This window comes from Bombina bombina, chromosome 8 (genome assembly GCF_027579735.1).
Source record: "Bombina bombina isolate aBomBom1 chromosome 8, aBomBom1.pri, whole genome shotgun sequence".
NCBI classification, from domain to species: Eukaryota; Metazoa; Chordata; class Amphibia; order Anura; family Bombinatoridae; genus Bombina; species Bombina bombina.
The window spans coordinates 123,364,372-123,388,569 of record NC_069506.1 but is presented as its reverse complement, the minus strand read 5'-3'; the positions used below and the strand labels follow the sequence as shown (position 1 = coordinate 123,388,569).

Below are 24,198 nucleotides of genomic sequence, written 5' to 3'. Positions count from 1 at the left end.
CTGCTAAAGTTTGTCTGTGGAGATTTTACCATTAAACCTGAACTCAATAATTAGTAGGGGTGTCCATATACATTTGGCCAAATAGTTTGAGGCAAGGTTAGGCTTGTGATATCTGCCATGTGCTCTTTCAGTTTTCAAAACAGGAAAAAATGCAAATTTTCAGGTTACAGATTTGCAGAAGGGGACAAAAATAATGAGTGCATTGATAAGTTGCTTTACTGTGAATAATTAAGCATTTTGCATTACAACCCCAAACATGTTTACTGTCACTTTAAAAGACGATTGCTGCTTTGAAGTAGCTATAAACAACTTTATACCCACCAGTTTCTGAATAGGATACCATAACAATATAAAGGCACGCGTTGTACAGCTTATTGTGCACTTTATGTCTCTTGCAGTGCTAAATAAACAAAAAACACACTTTTATTTTAAAATAAGCTTTATTTTATTTTTTTTGTATTTGCCTCCATGCCTTTAGAATCCATCCACACATGTGTGGGCATAATTATTAAAACTAGTGTTACCAATCAATTAAACTACTTATTATCGTTCTCATAAATAGACCATCTTAGTAATTTTTTAGAATTATTTCCTAGCATGTAATGAAAAGTACTAAATAACAATGAGCTTTTTATAAAAAAATAAAACACAAGAAAAAAAAAAAGCTTTAAAAAACATTTGTCTGACTATGAAAAAGCAAATATGCCTTTTTTTTGTCATCAGACTAATCCCTTTAAAATGCAGTTGAGTTGTTAAGCCACTGTTTGCCAGTGAAAATATTCATGTTAACAAGAAAAAACATTTAGATGTTTAAGACTAAATATCCCTTTAAATAGGGTACACTAAACTGAGAAAAAAAAATACCATCTACATTATCAAATGTTCATTTACAGTTTCAGATTTTGACATTCAGTATTTTAAGGATAAAGCAAATTGTACTGCAGCATTTATGTACCACATTAGTCGAAACTGAGAAGCACAGAGCTGGCTACTTGCAACCCCAGCTGTCTGAAAAAGCTAGACTTACAGTCACTTGCACAGAGAGTACTTTGATTAAAAAAATGCCCAAATAAAAGATCTTTTTATGCCACTGCCAGTCTACTCTGCATGACCAAACATTGCTGCATTTTAATGGAAATTGCAGAAGAAAAGGTACCCAAGATTACATTTTTTTTGCAACTGTTAACTTTGATATATATATATATATATCCAGGTTATTATTTACATTGTTAAAAATATATACAACCTTCCCTAATTCATTATCAGGTCATGGCTGAATTATGGACTGCAAACAGTTTAAAAGATTTGTTATAAGGTTAAAACATCATGTGATGAATTTTGTAGCCACTTGGCAACAAAATAGTTAAAAATGTTCATTAGTAAGCATTTAGATATACTGATTCCTAACAATCCACAAAACATAAGTTACTAGTTCATAAATACTGTGGATATGGTATAAGTTGAATAGTGGAAGACACGACCAAGTGAATATTGACACAGGTTTTTGTTAATAAAGTTAATTTGGTTCCGCTGCATTTGTATTTGAGTCCACCATATATAACCTACATTAAAGAACCGGGCGAGGCAGCAGCTCTAGAGAACACAATGATATAAACATACCCTTCATCCTTTAGGAAAATATAACTTCAACATTTACTTTATAATTTAGATATAACAACTTTGTGCATGTATGCAAATAAATTAAAAATACAAAAAAAAAAAAAAAAGTTTCTGTCTGGCAGGCATTAAAGGTAATACTTCATCCAGGAATACAATTTAGAATTCCTGAATAAAGATTTAGTATATATATTTATCTATATATATCTATATATATATATTTTATTTTTTTTACAAAGCGCTGGCACACCCCTTGAACAGGATATCGTCACTCAAAACAGCTTGAAACATATCAAATACAGAATGCATCACACAAAGGGCTCAAGAAAACAGCTTTTTAAGACAGACACTACAAGCACAAAGTGCACATTTTGTTATTTACAAATACACATCAGATTTTCAAGTTTCTTAGAGAAAAAAAAAACAAACTTTCCCCCTATAATAATAATAATAATAATAATAAAAAAAAAAAAGATAAAATAAAAAGACAAATTTACAATACAACTACATTGCTATAAAGACAAGTAACAGGTTCACACACATCTTTCTCTAATATTTACAGCAATTACAGAATTGGCGATGCAAACACAAAAAAAGGCTCAATTGTTCCATGGTTTGATAAAACGGGCACATACGCCCTTTCACAAGTATATGTACAGAGTAAGCAGATGCTACAACCAATCACCAGTCTGCATCCTCCTCTATGTAATAGTCCGGTGTGGTACCATCAAAAAGGCCAGGGTCTAAAGATTTTCGCTGTTTTCCCCTTGCAAACACTCTTGAAATGGATCCAAAGCCCATCTTCTCCTTTTTCTTCTTACGCTTTTGGTCTTCAAGATCTTCTAAAGACTGTATTGGGAGAAAGGACAGGGAATAAAATGAATACTGTGAAAAAAAAAATTAAAGTTACATACATTTTGAAAATCACACTAACCCTATAAGTTTTTTTTTTTTAAATCTTGAAACGACTGTCCGCTCAACACAAACATAGGTTGACAGGTTCCCTAGCTGGGAACATTGTCTGCCCTAAAATAATAAAAAACGGGGCACTCAGATGTAAAGAAAATGGAAAAATATTTTATCAAATGATTTATCAGTTTTTTATATCATTTTAAAACCAGTTTGTGTGTATTTATGATTATTTGTTCTTAAAATAAATATAAATAAACAAAACTTTGTGTTGGTTGGGTTGTATGTTAAAGCATCTTGGATAGACACACAACTTTTTCTCCAAAGAATTTTAGTATTGTGATGGTGTAACAGGGTTTCTATTGTTATTAGTATCATTAAAAAGGGACAGTCTAGTCAAAATTAAACTTTCATGATTCAGATAGGGCAATTTTAAACAACTCTCCAATTTACTTGTATCATCAAATTTGCTTTGTTCTCTTGGTATTCTTAGTTGAAAGCTAAATCTAGGTAGGCTCATATGCAGACAGTTTTTCACAGCTAGAGGGCGTTCGTTCACGTGTGCGATATAGATACCATTGTGCTCATGCCCGTGGAGATACCTAGGAATCAGGACTGATTGACTAAAATGCGTGTGTCAAAAGCATTGAGATAAGGAGGCTGTCTGCAGAGGCTTAGATACAAGGTAATCACAGAGGTTAAAAGTTTATTAATATAACCGTGTTGGTTATGCAAAACTGGGGAATGGGTAATAAAGGAATTACCTATCTTTTTAAACAATTACAATTCTGGAGTAGACTGTCCCTTTAACAAGTTTGTAGAAAATCAAAGACAGATTCTTAAAGGAACTGTCAACTCCAGAATTGGTATTGTTTAATAATAAGATAATCTCTTTATTAACTCATATCTAAGCCTCGAAAGACTGCCCCCTTATTTCAGCTCTTTTGAAAGACTTGCATTTCAGCCAATCAATGCTGACTCCTAGGTAACTCCACGGGAGTGAGCATAATGTAATCTATATGGCACACGTGAACTAGCTCCGTTTAGCAACAACTGTCAAATGCACTGAGATAACAGGCGGCCTTCAGGGGCTTAGAAATTAGCATGAGCCTACCTAGGTTTAGATTTCAACAAAGAATACCAAGAGAAAAAAGGAACATTTCATGATAAAAGTAAATTGGAACGTTTAAAATTGCATGCTCTATCTGAATCATGAAAGTTTAATTTTGACTAGACTGTCCCTTTAAGCATACATGTATATTTAACACCAGGGTTACCTGTAACTAACCAATAATTTAACCCCTTGGTTGTCAAACACACAACGGTTTAGTCCCTTAGTTACAAGTAAAACCAAATAGTGATATAACCTCAACATCACTACTAACACATCACCAAATACTAGGTGTTCGGACATAAAATTCGTCACAGAAAATTAAGACCAGCCAAGGGAAGCTGCCTAGGATGCTACTATATTGCCCAACTCTCCCAAACTGTATCATACTCCTGCATATTCCCCCCCCAAAATGGTGAGTTACTATAAGTGTGCATGTTAGCAGCTGTCCCATAACAGGACAGTGTACTGTAATTGTTCCCCTTTGTAGCTGGTATAACAATCCCATTGAGAACACAGAGTAATAAAGGTACTCGCTAATGTTCCTTAGGTTTATTTTTGCCTTTGAAATAGCTGGTTTTGCCAATGGAAAACCTAAAATAAGCATTTAAATAACAGATTTGTTTATAAAAAGAAATAAGATGATGCTCTAAGATCTGCTCTTCCTGTTGGCTCAGCCCATTTTAATGGACATGTTCTTAAAAACAATGAGTAATGGATGCAATGAGCAAAACAATCTATTTCAAATCCCCAAAAAATGACTATATAGCTGGTATAACAAGTCATTGGTAACATAAGTAAGAGAACAAAGCAGTTTACTATGTGTTTAAGAAAAAGAGAAGCTGGGAGAGCAGATGCTTATGGTGCATAGTAACATAAGGTGTTTAAATTTAAATGTCAAACAGGAAATATGCCAGTATGTACAAATGTGGACTCTACTGCTCGCTTAGTTGGTTTATTCATCACAAGAACATCCATTTTCATACAACAAGAAATAACACTTTAAAGTTTTTTTTTTGTTTTTCTTTTTACATGGAACAGAGAAACGCGAGTCCAATGAAGCTTTAAAAAGTTATTTTAATTTACTTTTTTAAGGGACAACCCTATATGTGAACATTTTTTAGCCCTACACCAAGGAAGCACGTTTTTGTTGTGTTTGTTAGTCTTAAAATGATGTATTAAATCATTTTTCTAATTATTTCCTAACAATAAAAAGTAAAGAGATGCAATAGGCGGTGTGAAAAACAATTTATGCTTACCAGATAAATTCCTTTCCTTCCTGGCAGGGAGAGTCCATGATTCATTCCTTACTGTTGGGAAATACAATACCTGGCCACCAGGAAAAGCCAAAGACACCCCAGACAAAGGCTTAAATATCTCTCCCACTTCCCTTATCCCCCAGTCATTCTGCCGAGGGAACAAGGAAAAGTAGGAGAAACATCAGGGTCTAAAAGGCGCGAGAAGAAATATAAAAAGGGAGCCACCCATCAAAAAAATAAATTACGGGCGGGGTGGTGGACTCTCCCTGCCAGGAAGGAAAGGAATTTATCTGGTAAGCTTAAATTATGTTTTCCTTCCATAAGGCAGGGAGAGTCCACAACTTAATTCTTTACTGTTGGGAAAACTATACCCAAGCTCCAGAGGACACAGAATGAATAACGGGAGGGAACAGAAAAAAAAGAAGTGGACCTTATTCTGAGGGCACCACAGCCTGCAAACCTTTCTCCTGAAGGCTGCTTCAGCAGAAGCAAAAACATCAAATTTGTAAAAATTAAGAAAAAAAAAAGTGTGTAAGGAGAACCAGGTAGCCATCTTACAAATCTGATCCATTGAGACTTTGTTCTTAAAAGCCCAAGAGGAAGCCAGGGCTCTAGTGGAATGAGTCGTTATCCTCATCTCCAAGCGGATGACACTCCTCTACTAGAAAGATAGATAAGTCATAGTAGCCTTCTGCCCCTTTACGCTTCCCCATATAGATGGCAAACAAAGAGGAAGATTGTCTGAATTCCTTAGTAGCCTGAAGATCGAACTTCAAGCCACATCTATATTTTAAAGAAAACGTTCCTTCGCTGAAGAAGGATTAGGACACAAGGAAGGAACAACAATTTCTTGATTAATGTTATAATTTGATACCACCTTAGGGAGGAACCATAGTTTAATGCGTACAACCGCATTATCAGCATGAAAAACCAGATAAGGGGGATCACATTGCAAAGCAGAAATCTCACAAACTCTGCGCGTAGAGGCAATAGCCAACAAAAAAAGAACCTTCCAAGATAACAATTTAAATGTCAACAGTATGCATTAGGCTCAAATGGAGACTGCAGCAAGAGACTAAGAACAAGATTGAGGCTCCAAGGAGGAGCCCCAGATCTAAACATGGGTCGGATACTAACCAGAGCCTTAACAAAGGACTGCACATTCAGAAGCGCAGCCAATCTTTTGTGCAGTAACACCGACAGGGACGATATCTGTAGCTTCAGGGAACTAGCAGATAGGCCCTTTTCCAGTCCATCCTGGAGGAAAGCTAAATTTCTGGCAACCTTAACCTTATGCCAGGAAAAGCCACGCTCCTCACAGCAGTACAAGTAAGTCCTCCACACTTTATGGTAGATACGACAAGTAACTGGCTTACGAGCTTGAACCAGAGTGTCGATAACACTCTCAGAGAACCCTCTTTTGGTCAAGACTAAGCGTTCAATTTCCACGCAGTCAGCCTCAGAAAATCTAGAATTTGATGAACGAAGGGACCCTGTATTAGCAGATCTCTGCGACAAGGCAACCTCCACTGAGGAGATGAGGACACCTCCACTGAGGAGATGAGGACACCCCCACCAGATCTGCAAACCACGTCCTTCGCGGCCACGATGGAGCAATCAGAATCACAGATGCTCGCTCCTGCTTGATGCGAGCCACCACACGAGGGAGAAGCAGTAATGGAGTGAAAAGATATGAGACTGAACCTCTATGGTTCTGATAGGACATCTATCAATTCCGCCTGAGGATCCCTCAATCTCGACCTGTACCTGGGTAGCTTGGTGTTGGGGTGGGATGCCATGATTTCTATTTACGGCATCCCCCACTCACATATCTCTGCAAATACCTTGGGGTGAAGAGACCATTCCCCTGGATGAAAGGATTGCCTGCTGAGAAAGTCAGCTTCCCAGTTGTCCACACCCCGAATGTGGATCGCTGACAGCGTACATTTGTGAGTCTCTGCCCACTCTAGTATCCAAGATACTTCTCTCATCACCAAGGAACTGCTCGTTCCCCCTTGATGGTTGATAAAGGAAATCGATGTTATATTGTCTGATTGGAATCTGAAACTGGGATGAACCCCCGAAGGGGCCAAGCCTTCAAGACATTGAAGATTGCCCGGAGTACCAAAATATTCATTGGAAGGGAGGACGACTCCTGAGTCCACAGACCTTGTGCCTTCTAGGCACCCCAAACTGCTCCCAAGCCCAAAAGGCTTGCGTCCGTAGTAATCTCCCAGGACGGTCTCAAGAAGCACTTGCCTTGGGACAGATTATATGGATAGAGCCACCAGGAGAGCAAGTCTCTTGACAGGCTGTCCAGCACAATCTGTTGACAGATCTAAATGGTCACTGTTCCATTGTCTCAGCATGCATAATTGTAAGGGTCTGAGATGGAATCTGGCAAAAGGAATGTCGTCCATGCAGGACACCATGAGTCTGATTACCTCCATACACTGAGCCACTGAGTGTCTCAAGGAGGCCTGGAGGGCAGGACATGCAGAAGTTAGCTTGCAACGTGTCTGATCTGTGAGGAATATTCTCATTGATATGGAGTCTATTATCCCCAGGAAACTCACCCTTGTACTTGGAGTAAGAGAACTCTTTACCAAGTTTATCTTCCATCCATGTGATCGAAGAAGATTGAGTAGGGACTCTGAATGTTCTTCCGCTAGACAAAAAGATGGTGCATGTACCAAGATATCGTTCAGGTAAGGCGCTACTGCAATACCTCGTGTTCTGGCAACGGCTAGAAGAGCCCCCAGAATCTTCGAAAATATCCTTGGAGCAGTAGCTAGGCCAAATAGAAGAGCTATGAACTAGAAGTGCTGATCCAGAAAGGCAAACCTCAGGAACTGAAAATGTTCCCTGTGTATTGGAACGTGAAGGTATGCATCCTTCAGGTCTATGGTGGTCAGAAAATGTCCTTCCTGAACCAGAGGAAGGAAGAATTGACCGTATTGTGTCCATCTTGAAAGAGGGAACACTCAGAAAATTGTTTAGGCATTTTAAGTACAGAATTGGACGAAAAGTTCCCTCCTTTTTTGGAACCACGAAAAGGTTTGAATAAAACCCCAAACCTCTTTCTGTCGTATGTACCGGGACAATTACTCCTAGAGAGGAGAGATCCCGTACGCAACCTAAAAAGGCAGTCCTCTTTTCTGGTCTTGTAGACAGTCTGGAGAGTAAGAATCTGCCCCTGGGCAGATGAGATTTGAATCCTATCCAGTATCCCCGAGATACAACCTCCAGGACCCAAGGATCCTGCACATCCTAGAACCAAGCGTCTGGAAAAAAAAAAAAAAAAAGACAGTCTGCCCCCTACTCGATCCGATCCTGGATCGGGGGCCGCGCCTTAATGTTGATTTGTTCTCAGCGGGCTTCTTAGTCTGTTTGGACTTATTCCAGGACTGAGCCAGCTTCCAAGTACTCTTGGGCTGCTCGGACTTGGATGAGAATTGCCGTTGTCGTGATTTGTCAGAACGAAAATTAGACAATTGCCGTCCCTTAGGCCTATTCTACTTATCCGGTGGTAGGAAGGCACCCTTCCCTCCAGTAACCGTAGAAATAATGGAGTCCAGCCCTGGACCGAATAAAATCTTCCACCTTAAAAGGAAGAGAAAGGAGTCTGGATTTAGAAGTCATATCCGCAGACCAAGACTTCGACCAGAGAACCCGGTGGGCTAGGACCGCAAAGCCAGAAGCCTTTGCATGTAGGCAAATCTGCATATTCATTTCACAGATGGAGTTAGCAATTTTCAGCTTTAATTCTCTCCTGAATATCTCTCCTGAATATCCTCGAGGGGAGTCTCCACCTCAATGAGCTCCGAGTAGGTAGCTGCTCCAGCAACCGCGGTTACAGCTGCCACCAGTTGAAATTAAAACCCCTTATGTTGAAACATCTTCCTCAGAAAAGTTTCCATCTTCTTATCTATAGGCTCTCTAAAAGAAGAACTATCCTACAAAAGGATAGTAGTACACTTAGCCAGCATAGAAATAGCGCCACCCACAAATCTAATTGCGAGTCAGGGACCGGGAATATGAAATTTTCTTAAAAGTAGATGATGGGGAAAGAGAAGTTCCTATTCTCTCATTCGTTACGAATAATGTTCACCATCTTAACTGGCACAGGAAAAGTCAGAGGGACCTTCCTGTCTTCATAAACCCTGTCTAATTTAGGTATCTTAGGTTCCTCAGTGAGTTTAGCCTCTGGAACCTCTAGCGTAGACAGAATCTCCTTTAATAAAAAAAACACAGATGCTCAATTTTAAATCAAAAGGAGGTTTAGAAGTGTCCAACTCAGAAAGTTCACCCTCTGAAGCTAGAGAGGCTAACACATCCTTGGATAGCTGGGACATAGTAGCTAAATCTGACAAATATTTAGATTCTAGGTCAGGAGAACTATGTTTAACCTCTTACATTTGCTAGAGGGAGGTAAGGCACTCAGGGCCGCAGACACCGCCGATTCTAACTGTGCGGTAAAGTCCACAGGAAAAAAGCCCCCTCCAGATCAAGGATTAGTTGAACCGCAGGGAACTGCATGTGGAGCGGGTAGTGTAGAAAGGGTAGTAATCTCTCGGGACACAGATTCCTGAGAGGTAGACGGCTCAAAGGGGCTAATAGCGCTATGAGTATTAGCACGCTTGTCTCCCTTCTTAGACTTTAGAACAGTGCTTAGGCAAATGGAACAAAATTGAGCAGCCAGGCAAACCACGGCCTCCTCACAATATGAACAGGAATTATTAATCAGTACAGAAGGAGCGGAACCTTATAATGTATCAGAGTCCTCCATAGCTAAGATATATCCACAAATGGTACCTTTATAAACCCAATGGCTGGGGCACTCACCACCTCCTAGACCCAGACAGCTAACAGTGAAAACACTCTCCTTAGGAGTGATGTCCATAGCAGGATCGAAGGAAAATGAAGACTGCACCCGGTCATGTGGTGCGAAGGACAGGACTTCCCCTGCTATGAAAAAGGCGCTAAGCTATGAGCTGCGCAACACTCAAAAACGAAAGTGAAACCTGTTAGTTCCAAGCACACAGTCTATGAGCCCAAAAACTCTCTCATTAAAGCAGTTATAAATAACTCCTAGCTGTTCAAATAATCTCCCTGAAGGAGATATTAACCCTTGATCCTATCGAGGCATAAAGGAGTCACACTGTGACCCTGTATAGTAAAAGTGTATATATAAAATGGTCTTACCCTCCAGGATCTATGCTGTAGAACAGGCACAGCCTCTTAAGTGTGACAGTCTTTCAGCGACGCTCTGACATGGACTTGAGTGTGTAACAGCAAGCAGTGAAACTCGTCAACACTGATTGCTCAGGAGCTGTTAGGCGACAGTCTGGATGGGTTTGCAGGAAAACTTTCCCTGCATCTCCAGACTGTCATCAATACGCTCACTGAGAGGTTGACATGATTACTTAAAACCCCAGTCCTTTCTTGAGGGGAACATACCCATTACAGGACTATCCAAATCTTCTGACACTTCTCTGCCACCTCGTATAGTGATGAAAGGCAAAGAATGACTGGGGGATAGGGGAAGTGGGAGGGATATTTAAGCCTTTGGCTGGGGTGTCTTTGCCTCCTCTGGTGGCCAGGTATTGTATTTCCCAACAATAAGGAATGAAGTTGTGGACTCTCCCTGCCATATGGAAGAAAACAATATTTACATTTTCCCATAAACACCTCTGCCAGTATACATAATTCTGTTCTGAAAACACTAAACCGTATCCTTCGTTCCTGAAATATTACTCAAACTAAATGACAAATTTTGTATTAGTACATACTATTCGATGCTTGCATAAATTGAAAACTTTGTTCGTTTACAGAACTAATAAAGTTTTGTCTACTATACAATTTTCTATTTTTGTTATTAGATGAATTAACCCAGAAGTTGACAATGTTGGAAACTTAAAGGAACTCAATGTTCCCTGCTCCATCTAAAAAGATTTCCACTTAAACTTCAGTGTTTTGTTTTTTTGTAAAACGGATGTTTCTGTGAGCAAACTAACTTTATGTGGACATTGTACCTAACTACATATATTAGTCTCGAATACTAAGAATCATAGAATATACATAAAATAATCTTACGAAAGATTTCAGGTACCAGAATTCTAATGTAGACATACCCCATTGCTTACTGAATTGTTGAAGACCTAAACTGGGCACTGATTATGTGAGATTAAGTAAACATTTTATCAAACGGCATGTGACAAGAACAGCATTAGTAAGAAAAAAAAGAAAAAACATAATTTATGCTTACCTGATAATAAATTACCTTCTGTTGTGTGATCAGTCCACGGGTCATCATTACTTCTGGGATATATCTCCTCCCCAACAGGAAATGCAAGAGGATTCACCCAGCAGAGCTGCATATAGCTCCTCCCCTCTACGTCACTCCCAGTCATTCGACCAAGGACCAACGAGAAAGGAGAAACCAAGGGTGAAGAGGTGACTGTAGTATAATTTTAGAAAATATTTGCCTGCCTTAAAAAAACAGGGCGGGCCGTGGACTGATCACACAACAGAAGAAAGGAATTTATCAGGTAAGCATAAATTATGTTTTCTTCTGTTATGTGTGATCAGTCCACGGGTCATCATTACTTCTGGGATACCAATACCAAAGCAAAAGTACACGGATGACGGGAGGGCTAGGCAGGCTCATTATACAGAAGGAACCACTGCCTGAAGAACCTTTCTCCCAAAAATAGCCTCCGAAGAAGCAAAAGTGTCAAATTTGTAAAATTTGGAAAAAGTATGGAGCGAAGACCAAGTTGCAGCCTTGCAAATCTGTTCAACAGAGGCCTCATTCTTAAAGGCCCAAGTGGAAGCCACAGCTCTAGTAGAATGAGCTGTAATTCTTTCAGGAGGCTGCTGTCCAGCAGTCTCATAGGCTAAACGAATTATACTACGAAGCCAGAAGGAGAGAGAAGTAGCCGAAGCCTTTTGACCTCTCCTCTGCCCAGAGTACACGACAAACAGGGAAGACGTTTGTCGAAATTCCTTAGTTGCCTGCAAATAGAACTTGAGGGCACGAACTACATCCAGATTGTGCAGAAGACGTTCCTTCTTTGAAGAAGGATTCGGACACAAGGAAGGAACAACGATCTCTTGATTGATATTCCTGTTAGTGACTACCTTAGGTAAGAACCCAGGTTTTGTACGCAGAACTACCTTATCCGAATGAAAAATCAAATAAGGAGAATCACAATGTAGAGCTGATAACTCAGAGACTCTCCGAGCCGAAGAAATAGCCATTAAAAATAGAACTTTCCAAGATAACAGTTTAATGTCAATGGAATGAAGGGGTTCAAACGGAACTCCTTGTAAAACGTTAAGAACCAGGTTTAAACTCCATGGTGGAGCAACAGTTTTAAACACAGGCTTGATCCTAGCTAAAGCTTGACAAAAAGCCTGGACGTCTGGATTTTCTGACAGACGCTTGTGCAACAAAATGGACAGAGCTGAGATCTGTCCCTTTAAAGAACTAGCCGATAAACCCTTATCTAAACCTTCTTGTAGAAAAGACAATATCCTAGGAATCCTAACCTTACTCCAAGAGTAACCTTTGGATTCGCACCAGTATAAGTATTTACGCCATATTTTATGGTAAATCCTTCTAGTAACAGGCTTCCTAGCCTGTATTAAGGTATCAATAACTGACTCAGAAAAACCACGCTTTGATAAGATCAAGCGTTCAATTTCCAAGCAGTCAGCTTCAGAGAAGTTAGGTTTTGATATTTGAATGGACCCTGAATCAGAAGGTCCTGTCTTAGAGGTAGAGACCAAGGCGGACAGGATGACATGTCCACTAGATCTGCATACCAAGTCCTGCGTGGCCATGCAGGTGCTATTAGAATCACTGATGCTCTCTCCTGTTTGATTCTGGCAATCAATCGAGGAAGCATCGGGAAGGGTGGAAACACATAAGCCATCCTGAAGGTCCATGGTGCTGTCAAGGCATCTATCATAACTGCTTCCGGATCCCTGGATCTGGACCCGTAGCGAGGAAGTTTGGCGTTCTGACGAGACGCCATGAGATCTATTTGTGGTTTGCCCCAACGTCGAAGTATTTGGGCAAAGACCTCCGGATGAAGTTCCCACTCTCCCGGATGAAAAGTCTGACGACTCAAGAAATCCGCCTCCCAGTTCTCCACTCCCGGGATGTGGATTGCTGACAGGTGGCACGAGTGAGACTCTGCCCAGCGAATTATCTTTGATACTTCCATCATTGCTAGGGAGCTTCTTGTCCCTCCCTGATGGTTGATGTAAGCCACAGTCGTGATGTTGTCCGACTGAAACCTGATGAACCCCCGAGTTGATAACTGGGGCCAAGCCAGAAGGGCATTGAGAACTGCTCTCAATTCCAGAATGTTTATTGGAAGGAGGCTCTCCTCCTGATTCCATAATCCCTGAGTCTTCAGAGAATTCCAGACAGCGCCCCAACCTAGTAGGCTGGCGTCTGTTGTTACAATTGTCCAGTCTGGCCTGCTGAATGGCATCCCCCTGGACAGATGTGGCCGAGAAAGCCACCATAGAAGAGAATTTCTGGTCTCTTGATCCAGGTTCAGAGTAGGGGACAAATCTGAGTAATCCCCATTCCACTGACTTAGCATGCACAATTGCAGATGTCTGAGATGTAGGCGAGCAAAAGGTACTATGTCCATTGCCGCTACCATTAAGCCGATCACCTCCATGCATTGAGCTACTGACGGGTGTTGAATGGAATGAAGGACACGGCATGCATTTTGAAGCTTTGTTAACCTGTCTTCTGTCAGGTAAATCTTCATTTCTACAGAATCTATCAGAGTCCCCAAGAAAGGAACTCTTGTGAGTGGAAAGAGAGAGCTCTTCTTTTCGTTCACCTTCCATCCATGCGACCTTAGAAATGCCAGTACTAACTCTGTATGAGACTTGGCAGTTTGAAAGCTTGGAGCTTGAATCAGAATGTCGTCCAGGTATGGAGCTACCGAAATTCCTCGCGGTCTTAGAACCGCTAGAAGAGTACCCAGAACCTTTGTGAAGATTCTTGGAGCCGTAGCCAATCCGAATGGAAGAGCTACAAATTGGTAATGCTTGTCTAGAAAGGCAAACCTTAGATACCGGTAATGATCTTTGTGAATGGGTATGTGAAGGTAAGCATCCTTTAAATCCACTGTGGTCATGTACTGACCTCTTTGGATCATGGGTAAAATTGTCCGAATAGTTTCCATTTTGAACGATGGAACTCTTAGGAATTTGTTTAGGATCTTTAAATCCAAGATTGGCCTGAAAGTTCCCTCTTTTTTGGGAACTACAAACAGATTTGAGTAAAACCCTTGTCCTTGTTCCGACCGCGGAACAGGATGGATCACTCCCATTAATAAAAGATCTTGTACGCAGCGTAGAAACGCTTCTTTCTTTATCTGGTTTGTTGACAACCTTGACAGATGAAATCTCCCTCTTGGGGGAGAAGATTTGAAGTCCAGAAGGTATCCCTGAGATATGATCTCTAGCGCCCAGGGATCCTGAACATCTCTTGCCCAAGCCTGGGCGAAGAGAGAAAGTCTGCCCCCCACCAGATCCGGTCCCGGATCGGGGGCCCTCGATTCATGCTGTCTTAGGGGCAGCAGCAGGTTTCCTGGCCTGCTTGCCCTTGTTCCAGGACTGATTAGGTCTCCAGCCTTGTCTGTAGCGAGCAACAGCTCCTTCCTGTTTTGGTGCAGAGGAAGTTGATGCTGCTCCTGCTTTGAAATTACGAAAGGAACGAAAATTAGACTGTCTAGTCTTAGCTTTGGCTTTGTCCTGAGGTAGGGCATGGCCTTTACCTCCTGTAATGTCAGCGATAATCTCCTTCAACCCGGGCCCGAATAAGGTCTGCCCCTTGAAAGGTATATTAAGCAATTTAGATTTAGAAGTAACATCAGCTGACCAGGATTTTAGCCACAGTGCTCTGCGTGCCTGAATGGCGAATCCTGAATTCTTAGCCGTAAGCTTAGTTAAATGTACTACGGCTTCTGAAATGAAAGAATTAGCTAGTTTAAGGACTCTAAGCCTGTCCGTAATATCGTCCAGCGTAGCTGAACTAATGTTCTCTTCCAGAGATTCAATCCAGAATGCTGCAGCAGCCGTGACCGGCGCGATGCATGCAAGGGGTTGCAATATAAAACCTTGTTGAACAAACATTTTCTTAAGGTAACCCTCTAGTTTTTTATCCATTGGATCTGAAAAAGCACAGCTATCCTCAACCGGGATAGTGGTACGCTTAGCTAAGGTAGAAACTGCTCCCTCCACCTTAGGGACCGTTTGCCATAAGTCCCGTGTGGTGGTGTCTATTGGGAACATTTTTCTAAATATTGGAGGGGGTGAGAATGGCACACCGGGTCTATCCCACTCCTTAGTAACAATTTCAGTAAGTCTCTTAGGTATAGGAAAAACATCAGTACTCGCCGGTACCGCAAAATATTTATCCAACCTACACATTTTCTCTGGTATTGCAACTGTGTTACAATCATTCAGAGCCGCTAAAACCTCCCCTAGTAATACCCGGAGGTTCTCCAGTTTAAACTTAAAATTTGAAATATCTGAATCCAATCTGTTTGGATCAGAACCGTCACCCACAGAATGAAGCTCTCCGTCCTCATGCTCTGCAAGCTGTGACGCAGTATCAGACATGGCCCTAGTATTATCAGCGCACTCTGTTCTCACCCCAGAGTGATCACGCTTGCCTCTTAGTTCTGGTAATTTAGCCAAAACTTCAGTCATAACAGTGGCCATATCTTGTAATGTTATCTGTAATGGCCGCCCAGATGTACTGGGCGCAACAATATCACGCACCTCCCGGGCGGGAGATGCAGGTACTGACACGTGAGGTGAGTTAGTCGGCCTAACTCTCCCCTCGCTGTTTGGTGAAATTTGTTCAATTTGTACAGATTGGCTTTTATTTAAAGTAGCATCAATACAGTTAGTACATAAATTTCTATTGGGCTCCACCTTGGCATTGGAACAAATGACACAGGTATCTTCCTCTGAATCAGACATGTTTAACACACTCGCAATTAAACTTGCAACTTGGCTACAGTCTTATTTAACAAAAAACGTACTGTGCCTCAAAGAAACACTAAACGATTAAATGACAGTTGAAATAACGAACTGAAAAACAGTTATAGCATCAATCCTTAACACAATTTAGCAAAGGTCTGTTCCCATTAGCAAAGCAAAATCATTAAATCTGAAAGCATAAAAAAAATTACTGAGTAACGTTTTTTTATCACAGTCATATATAAGTCTCACAGCTCTGCTGAGAGAATCTACCTCCCTCAAAAGAAGTTTTGAAGACCCCTGAGTTCTGTAGAGATGAACCGGATCATGCAGGAAATACAATGAGTAACTGACTGGAAATTTTTGATGCGTAGCAAAGAGCGCCAAAAAAACGGCCCCTCCCCCTCACACACAGCAGTGAGAGAGAAACGAAACTGTCACAATTAGAATAAGCAACTGCCAAGTGGAAAAATAGTGCCCAAACATATATTCACTCAGTACCTCAGTAAATGCAAACGAATCTACATTCCAGCAAAAACGTTTAACATAATTAATACCTATTAAAGGTTTAATGTACTTTTCACAGAGTAATTCCAGTGAGTAAAGAATACATACATGACATATTATCGGTATGGCAGGATTTTCTCATCAATTCCATTGTCAGAAAATAAAAACTGCTACATACCTCTATGCAGATTCATCTGCCCGCTGTCCCCTGATCTGAAGCTTTACCTCTCCTCAGACGGCCGAGAACAGCAATATGATCTTAACGACTCCGGCTAAAATCATAGTAAAACTCTGGTAGATTCTTCTTCAAACTCTGCCAGAGAGGCAATAACACACTCCGGTGCCATTGTAAAATAACAAACTTTTGATTGAAGTCATAAAAACTAAGAATAATCACCATAGTCCTCTTACACATCCTATCTAGTCGTTGGGTGCAAGAGAATGACTGGGAGTGACGTAGAGGGGAGGAGCTATATGCAGCTCTGCTGGGTGAATCCTCTTGCATTTCCTGTTGGGGAGGAGATATATCCCAGAAGTAATGATGACCCGTGGACTGATCACACATAACAGAAGAAAAACAATTGTAAACCTTGTTTAAGGCAATATAGCGTATTTAATAGGCATGCAGTAAATGTATAAAAACATTGCAAAAGATATAAAAGAAACAAAAATATGAAGAAGTAAAAAAAGAACCTACACTACCGTCTTACATTGCAGAGCGAATGCGTTCGATGTCTTGGAGAATTGATGTCGCTTGGTGTTGATGACCTATCTCCTTCTGCAGCTGATGCATCAGATATAATAGAGGGCTGCCGTGAATGGCAAGGGCTAACTCTGACACCTTAAAATAAAACAGCAGGGAATTCTTTTATATAAAAAAAATATAAAAAATATATTTTAAAACATTGCAAAATGTTGAACCAAATGCTTGTATTTTAAAGGCTCACTAGTGTGCATGTGTCTTGAGCAGCAATGTAGCAGTAGTACATGTAGCAATGTTATACAAGCAACCTGTAGAGGAAACTGCAGCAGCTCTTTCACACACTGTCTGGATGTATCATGTTCAAGAGGGTGCACACGGTTGAAAAATGTTTTTATACAATGCATCAAGCAACACTAGCTTAAGTTCAATATAGCATTTAACCATAGAGTTGACACAACTTCTGCACTATAACGCTCTCTTTAGAGGTTGCTTATATAACATTGCTATACACACTGCTGCTATACAATGCTGAAGACGTGCATATTCCTGAGCATACCTCAAAATGCTCTAATTGAATGAAGTCACGTTTCAATCAAGAAGAGCAAATGAAAGAGCTACAATTTGATAGACGTAAACCAATTTAAATTTCAATTCTATGTCCCTTAAAATTTATAGCACTAGTAATCATTAGGAAATTAGTTATGTGATATAATTCAAAAATATATGTCAAATTCACATTTTTGTTATGTTCTTGATTTATGCAGAAACTATACAGAAACTATACAGAATCTGGGTGCAGCAGACTAATGTCTGTAAATAGAAATATTCAATTGGAACTGCAATTTTTAAATTTGTTCAAAAGGAAAACTAGTGAGATGTTGCATATTAAATATTTAGTGAGAACAACACTACCACATATCAATGCATATCCATTATCGGCTGAATTCACCTTTTCATTTGATTATGCAAATTACACTACTAAAAATATAAATAAATAAATAAATATATATATATATATATATATATATATATATATATATATATATATATATATATATATATATATATATATATATATATATATATATATAGTTTCATTCCTTACTGTTGGGAAATACTGAACCTGGCCACCAGGAGGCAGCAGACACCCCGCCAAAGGCTTAAAATACCTCTCCCACTTCCCCATCCCCCAGTCATTCTGCCAAAGGAACAAGGAACAGTAGGAGAAATATCAGGGTATAAAAGGTGCCAAAAGAAAAAAAAAATTTAGGGGCCGCCCATTGGAGAAAACAAAAATTTGAATTTAAAAAAAGTGTGTAAGGAAGACCAGGTAGCCACCTTACAAATCTGCTCCATAGAGGCCTCGTTCTTAAAAGCCCAAGAGGAAGTCACTGCTCTAGTAGAATGAGCCATAATTCTCTGAGGAGGTCTATGCCCCGCTGTTTCATAAGCTAAGCGGATAAAACTCCTCAACCAAAAAGATAAGCAAGTCGAAGAGTTTCCACGGTTTCCAATATCATTTGTATGCCGATGACACCCAAAACTACTTCTCTGCACCAGACCTATCTCCTTCCTTGCTAACCCGTATCACTAACTGTCTTTCTCAGATCTCTTCCTGGATGTCCTCTCACTACCTCAAGCTAAATCTCTCCAAAACTGAGCTCCTCATTTCCCCCCCTTCTTCCAAAATCTCAACCCCCAATATCTCTATAACGGTCGACAACTCCATCATTACCCCTACCCCGCATGTCCGATGTCTCGGGGTCACACTTGACTCAGATCTTTCCTTCACTCCTCACATTCAGTCCTTGGCTAAAGCCTGCCGCTTCCACCTTAAAAACATCTCCAAAATTAGACACTTCCTTACACAAGACACAACTAAGATTTTAATCGACTCTTTCCCGCCTTGATTACTGCAACTCTGTCCTCTATGGTCTTCCCACCTGCCGCCTACCTCCCTTACAATCCATAATGAATGCCTCTGCCAGACTCATCTTCCTTACACGTCACTCTTCATCTGCTGCTCCTCTCTGCCAATCCCTTCACTGGCTTCCTCTTGCCTCTAGGATCAAACACAAAATTCTCACTGACATAAAAAGCCCTCAACTGCACTGCTCCCCCCTATATCTCAGACCTTGTCTCCAGATACTCTCCCTCCCGTCCCCTTCGCTCTGCTCATGACCTCCTACTCTCCTCCTCTCTGGTTACCTCATCGCACTCCCGTTTACAGGACTTCTCCAGACTGGCTCCCATCTTGTGGAATTCTCTGCCTCGCCCCACAAGACTCTCCCCTAGTTTTGAAAGCTTCAAGCGCTCCCTAAAGACTCTACTGTTCAGGGATGCATACAACCTACCTATGCTAACCTTACTTTATACCAGTTCCACTCCTCCATTGTTATCCCCTGAACCCCCTTAAGTCCAGCTGTTTGTAGATCACCTTCTTAAGAGCTAATTACAACAGTGCAACTCTTGGCAGGGCCCTCTACCCATCTGATCCCTTTAATTGTTTTGTTGTACTACCCTCTGTTTACAGCGCTGCGGAATCTGTTGGCGCTCTACAAATAACCGATAATAATAATAATAATAAGAGACCTTTTGACCCTTACGCTTTCCAGAATATGCCACAAACAAGGAAGAAGTTTGTCTAAAATCCTTAGTAGCTTGAAGATAAAACTTCAAAGCATGAACCACATCCAAATTATGAAGTAAACGTTTCATTGAAGAAGGATTAGGACACAAAGAAGGGACCACAATCTTTTGATTGATGTTACGGTCTGACAACTTTAGGGAGAAACCCTAACTTTGTACATAGGACAGCCTTATCTGCATGGAACACCAGATAAGGAGGCTCACATTGCAAGGCAGCAATCTCAGATATTCTTCGCGCCGAGGAAATAGCCAGTAGAAAGAGAACTTTCCAGGAAACAATTTGATATCAATTTCAAGCAAGGCTCAAACTGAGCCCTTTGCAAAACTTTAAGAACCAAATTCAGACTCCAAGGTGGAGCCGAAGACCTGAACACAGGTCTGATCCTAATCAGAGCCCTAACAAAGGACTTAACATCTGGAAGCTCAGAGAGCCTCTTGTGCAGTAAAACAGACAAGGCCGTAATCTGTCCCCTCAAGGAACTGGCCGAAAGACCCTTCTCCAGACCATCCTGGAGAAACAGCAGAATCCTGGCAACCTTACCTTTATGCCAAGGAAAACCACGCTCCTCACACCAGAATAAGTAGATTTAAAAGCTTGGATGAGAGTATCAATAACTCTCTCTGAAAAACCTCTCTTGGCTAGGACTAAGCGTTTACTCTCCACGCAGACAGCCTCAGAGAATATAGATTTTGATGAAAAAAAAGGACCTTGTTCCATCAGATCCCTGCGACAAGGTAACTTCCATGGAGGGGAAGATGACATCCTCACTAGGTCCGCGAACCACATCCTTCGTGCCTACGATGGAGCAATCAATATTACTGACGCCTGCTCTTGCTTGATGCGGGCCACAACTTGAGGAAGGAGTGGTAATGGTGGAAAAAGGTAGATTAGATTGAACCTCCAAGGCACCGCTAATGCATCTATTAGCTCCGCCTGAGGATCCCTGGACCTCGACCCATATCTGGGTAGTTTGGTACTGAGACCAGACACCATGAGATCCATCTCCGGCATCCCCCACCTAAAGCATATCTCTGCAAAACACTTCGGGATGGAGAGACCATTCCCCCGGATGAAAGGATTGTCTGCTGAGAAAGTATGCTTCCCAGTTGTCCACACCCGGAATGTGGATCGCTGACAGCAAACAACTGTGGGTCTCCGCCCACTCCAGAATCAGAGATACTTCCCTCATTGCTAGGGAGCTTCTCATTCCCCCCTGATGGTTGATGTAAGCCACCAAGGTTATATTGTCTGATTGGAATCTGATAAAACAGGACAAACCCAGAAGAGGCCAAGCCTTCAGAGCATTGTAGATTGCTCGAAGCTCCAAAATGTTGATCAGGTGGGAGCGTTCCTCCTGAGACCACAGGCCCTATGCCTTTTTGGCACCCCAAACAGCTCCTTATCCTGAGAGGCTCGCGTCCGTAGTCACAATCTCCCAGGACGGTCTGAGAAAGAATGTCTCTTGGCACAGATCTGGACAGAGCCACCAAGAGAGCGATTCTCTCGACTGGTTACCCAGGGAAATCTGTTGAGGCAGATCCAAATGATTGCTGTTCCACTGCCTCAGCATGCACAGCTGTAGCTGTCTGAGACGGAACCTTGCAAAAGGAATTATGTCCATGCTGGACACCATGAGACCAATTACCTCCATACACTGAGCCACAGGTGGCCTTAAGGAGGTTCGGAGGGCAAGACATGCCGAAGCTAGCTTGCACCGTCTTTGGTCGGTTAGAAATATCCTCATGGAAATTGAATCTAGTATAGTACTAAGGAATTCTACCCTGTTGCTTGGAATAAGAAAACTCTACTCTAAGTTCTACTTCCATCCATGTGATCAAAGAAGAGAGAGAAAACATACCTGAATGGTCCTCTGCTAGACAAAAGGATGGCGCTTGAACCAGAATTTTCATCCAAGTAGGGAGCTACTGCTATAACGTGGGTTTTGGCGACGGCCAGAAGAGCTCCTGGAACCTTTGTAAAGATTCTTGGGGCCGAAGCTAGACCAAACGGAAGTGCAATGAACTGGAAGTGCTGATCCAGGAAAGCAAACCTTAGGAACTGGAAGTGGTCCCTGTGGATTGGAACGTGAAGGTAAGCATCCTTCAGATCTACAGTGGTCATGAACTGTCCTTCCTGCACTAGAGGAAGAATGGACCTTATTGTCTCCATCTTGAACGAGGGGACATTTAGAAATTTGTTTAAGCACTTTAGGTCCAGAATTGGGCGGAAAGTTCCCACTTTCTTTGGGATCACAAACAGGTTTGAGTACAATCCCAAACCTCTTTCTGCGATAGGAACCGGGACAATGACCCCCAAGGAGGACAGATCCTGATTGCACCCCAGAAAGGCTTCCCTTTTTTCTGGTTTTTAAGACCGGCTTGATAGGAGAAATCTGCCCTTGGGTGGATGAGATTTGAAACCTATCTTGTATCCCTGAGCTATGACTTCCAGGATCCACGGATTCTGCACATCCCTGGAACAAGCGTCTAAAAACAGAGACAGTCTTCCCCCTACACAATCCTGCTGTGGATTGGGGGCCGCCCCTTCATGCCGACGTGTTCTCGGCTGGCTTCTTGTTCTGTTTGGATTTATTCCAGGATTGAGCAGGCTTCCAAGTGCTCTTGGTTTGCTCGGGCTTAGAGGACTGCTGACGTTGGGATTTTTCAGAACGAAAGGAACGAAAATTAGAACCTTGTCCCTTAGACTTGTTCTTTTTATCCTGCGGTAGGAAGGCACCCTTGCCCCCTGTAACTGTGGAGATAATGGAGTCCAGGCCTGGACCAAATAAAATGTTTCCCTTAAAGAGGAGGGAAATTAGTCTAGACTTAGAAGTCATGTCAGCAGGCCAGGACTTCAGCCAGAGCGTGTGACGAAAGGCAAAGAATGACTAGGGGATGGGGAAGTGGGAGAGGTATTTAAGCCTTTGGCTGGTGTGTCTTTGCCTCCTCCTGGTAGCCAGGTTCAGTATTTCCCAACAGTAAGGAATAAAGCCATGGACTCTCCTTGTATTAAGAAGGAATATATATATATATATATATATATATATATATATATATATATATATATATATATATATATATATTTATATTTATTTAAGATGGAAGAGATAAAACTAAGATTAAAATCTTTCATAACATAAAAGAACCATAATAAAATACTGTATAACCAAATCAGCACATCTAGGCAAGTATCCCTGCTTGCTTTCCCATAAAAGTAGTCTGTATACATTGTTATCAATGCCCCAGACAACTCTGGGTAAGATATGCAAATTAGATATACAATATCTTACATTTTTCCTTCCATACTGTGACTGACCCCACAATATGGGGTAAGTGCAGCAAAAAAGAAATCACTTCTGGACAACTGTTTTGAGTTTATTAACTTATTAGAAGAAGATAGGTTTGTTCTGCTGCTTAGTGAAAAGCTTATTTCCAGGCAAAAAGCAATATTCATTTAAAGTTATGAAGGAGATAGAACTGTGAGATTAAAATCCTCCATTACTTAAAAGTAAGAAACATAAAAATTATTGTATATCCAATCAGTATGGAAGCAAAAACAGATATTGTTATATACACAAAAACACACAGTATAAACATTCACACAAGCATATATACGCTGAGAAAAAGAAGTCTTTTACATATTATGTACTTCATATCAGTTAAAATCAAATCATAAAAACATAAGGGAAAAAACAAACTGAATACTTACTGATAAACCAGTTCTTCACACTCAAAGAACCAACATATCAGTATGAGATTGTGGGTTCTTCACACATATAGCCGCCCTCCTCCTGCCTAAGTTAGCTTATACACAACCAAGCAAGAACCCAGAGAAAGAAAATCTGACCCCAAAATAAGTTATAAACCAAAATGTGTAGTCCTTTAAATAAATCTTACACCAAGAACGTGAAGAAACTGATTTTACTATTAACCTTATTCTCTTACAATTTAGTATTAATACAGGTGGCTCAGAAACAAAGCTGGACCATATGAAGGCAAGGAACACAAGATTAGCCAGTCTGAGGAAGCATTAAGCACTTTTCTACAAAGTACAGCTTAAACTAAATGCCAACACATGAAAAAGAAAACAGAATTTAGAGAAGACCATGTGGTCACCTTGCTCATATTCCACTAATAAAAGGTGGAAACAAAAGAACTTTAAGCACAATAAATGTGTCTCCTGCACATGAGAAACAAAAATCACTATTTTAGGTGGAGGAATATTTTTTCAGAATAAAAGCTTTACATTAAAGCGGTTTAAAATTTTCCAAGGCCTGCTGGGTGATCTGACTTCTGGAGGGATAGGTAGGCTGAGGAAAATGTGGGGCGAGGAGTTATGGGGAGACTTTTTTGTTTTGTTCACAGAAGCAGGTGAATATATTGTTCATACGACAAATTTCTTTTCTCTCACATTATTT

General features: G+C 40.9%; 1 protein-coding gene across 1 annotated transcript in view; it reads right to left on the bottom strand.

The window, feature by feature from the left end:
• Window positions 1–421: 421 nt before the first annotated feature.
• Window positions 422–24,198, bottom strand: part of LOC128638853 (kazrin-like) — a 504,435-nt gene continuing 480,658 nt past the window's right edge. The window contains exons 8-9 of the mRNA XM_053690987.1: window positions 17,139–17,269; window positions 422–2,466 (exon numbers count right to left, since the gene is read on the bottom strand). Coding sequence (XP_053546962.1) covers window positions 2,299–2,466; window positions 17,139–17,269 — 299 coding nt within the window. The 3' untranslated portion in view covers window positions 422–2,298. The remainder of the gene's footprint in view (window positions 2,467–17,138; window positions 17,270–24,198) is intronic.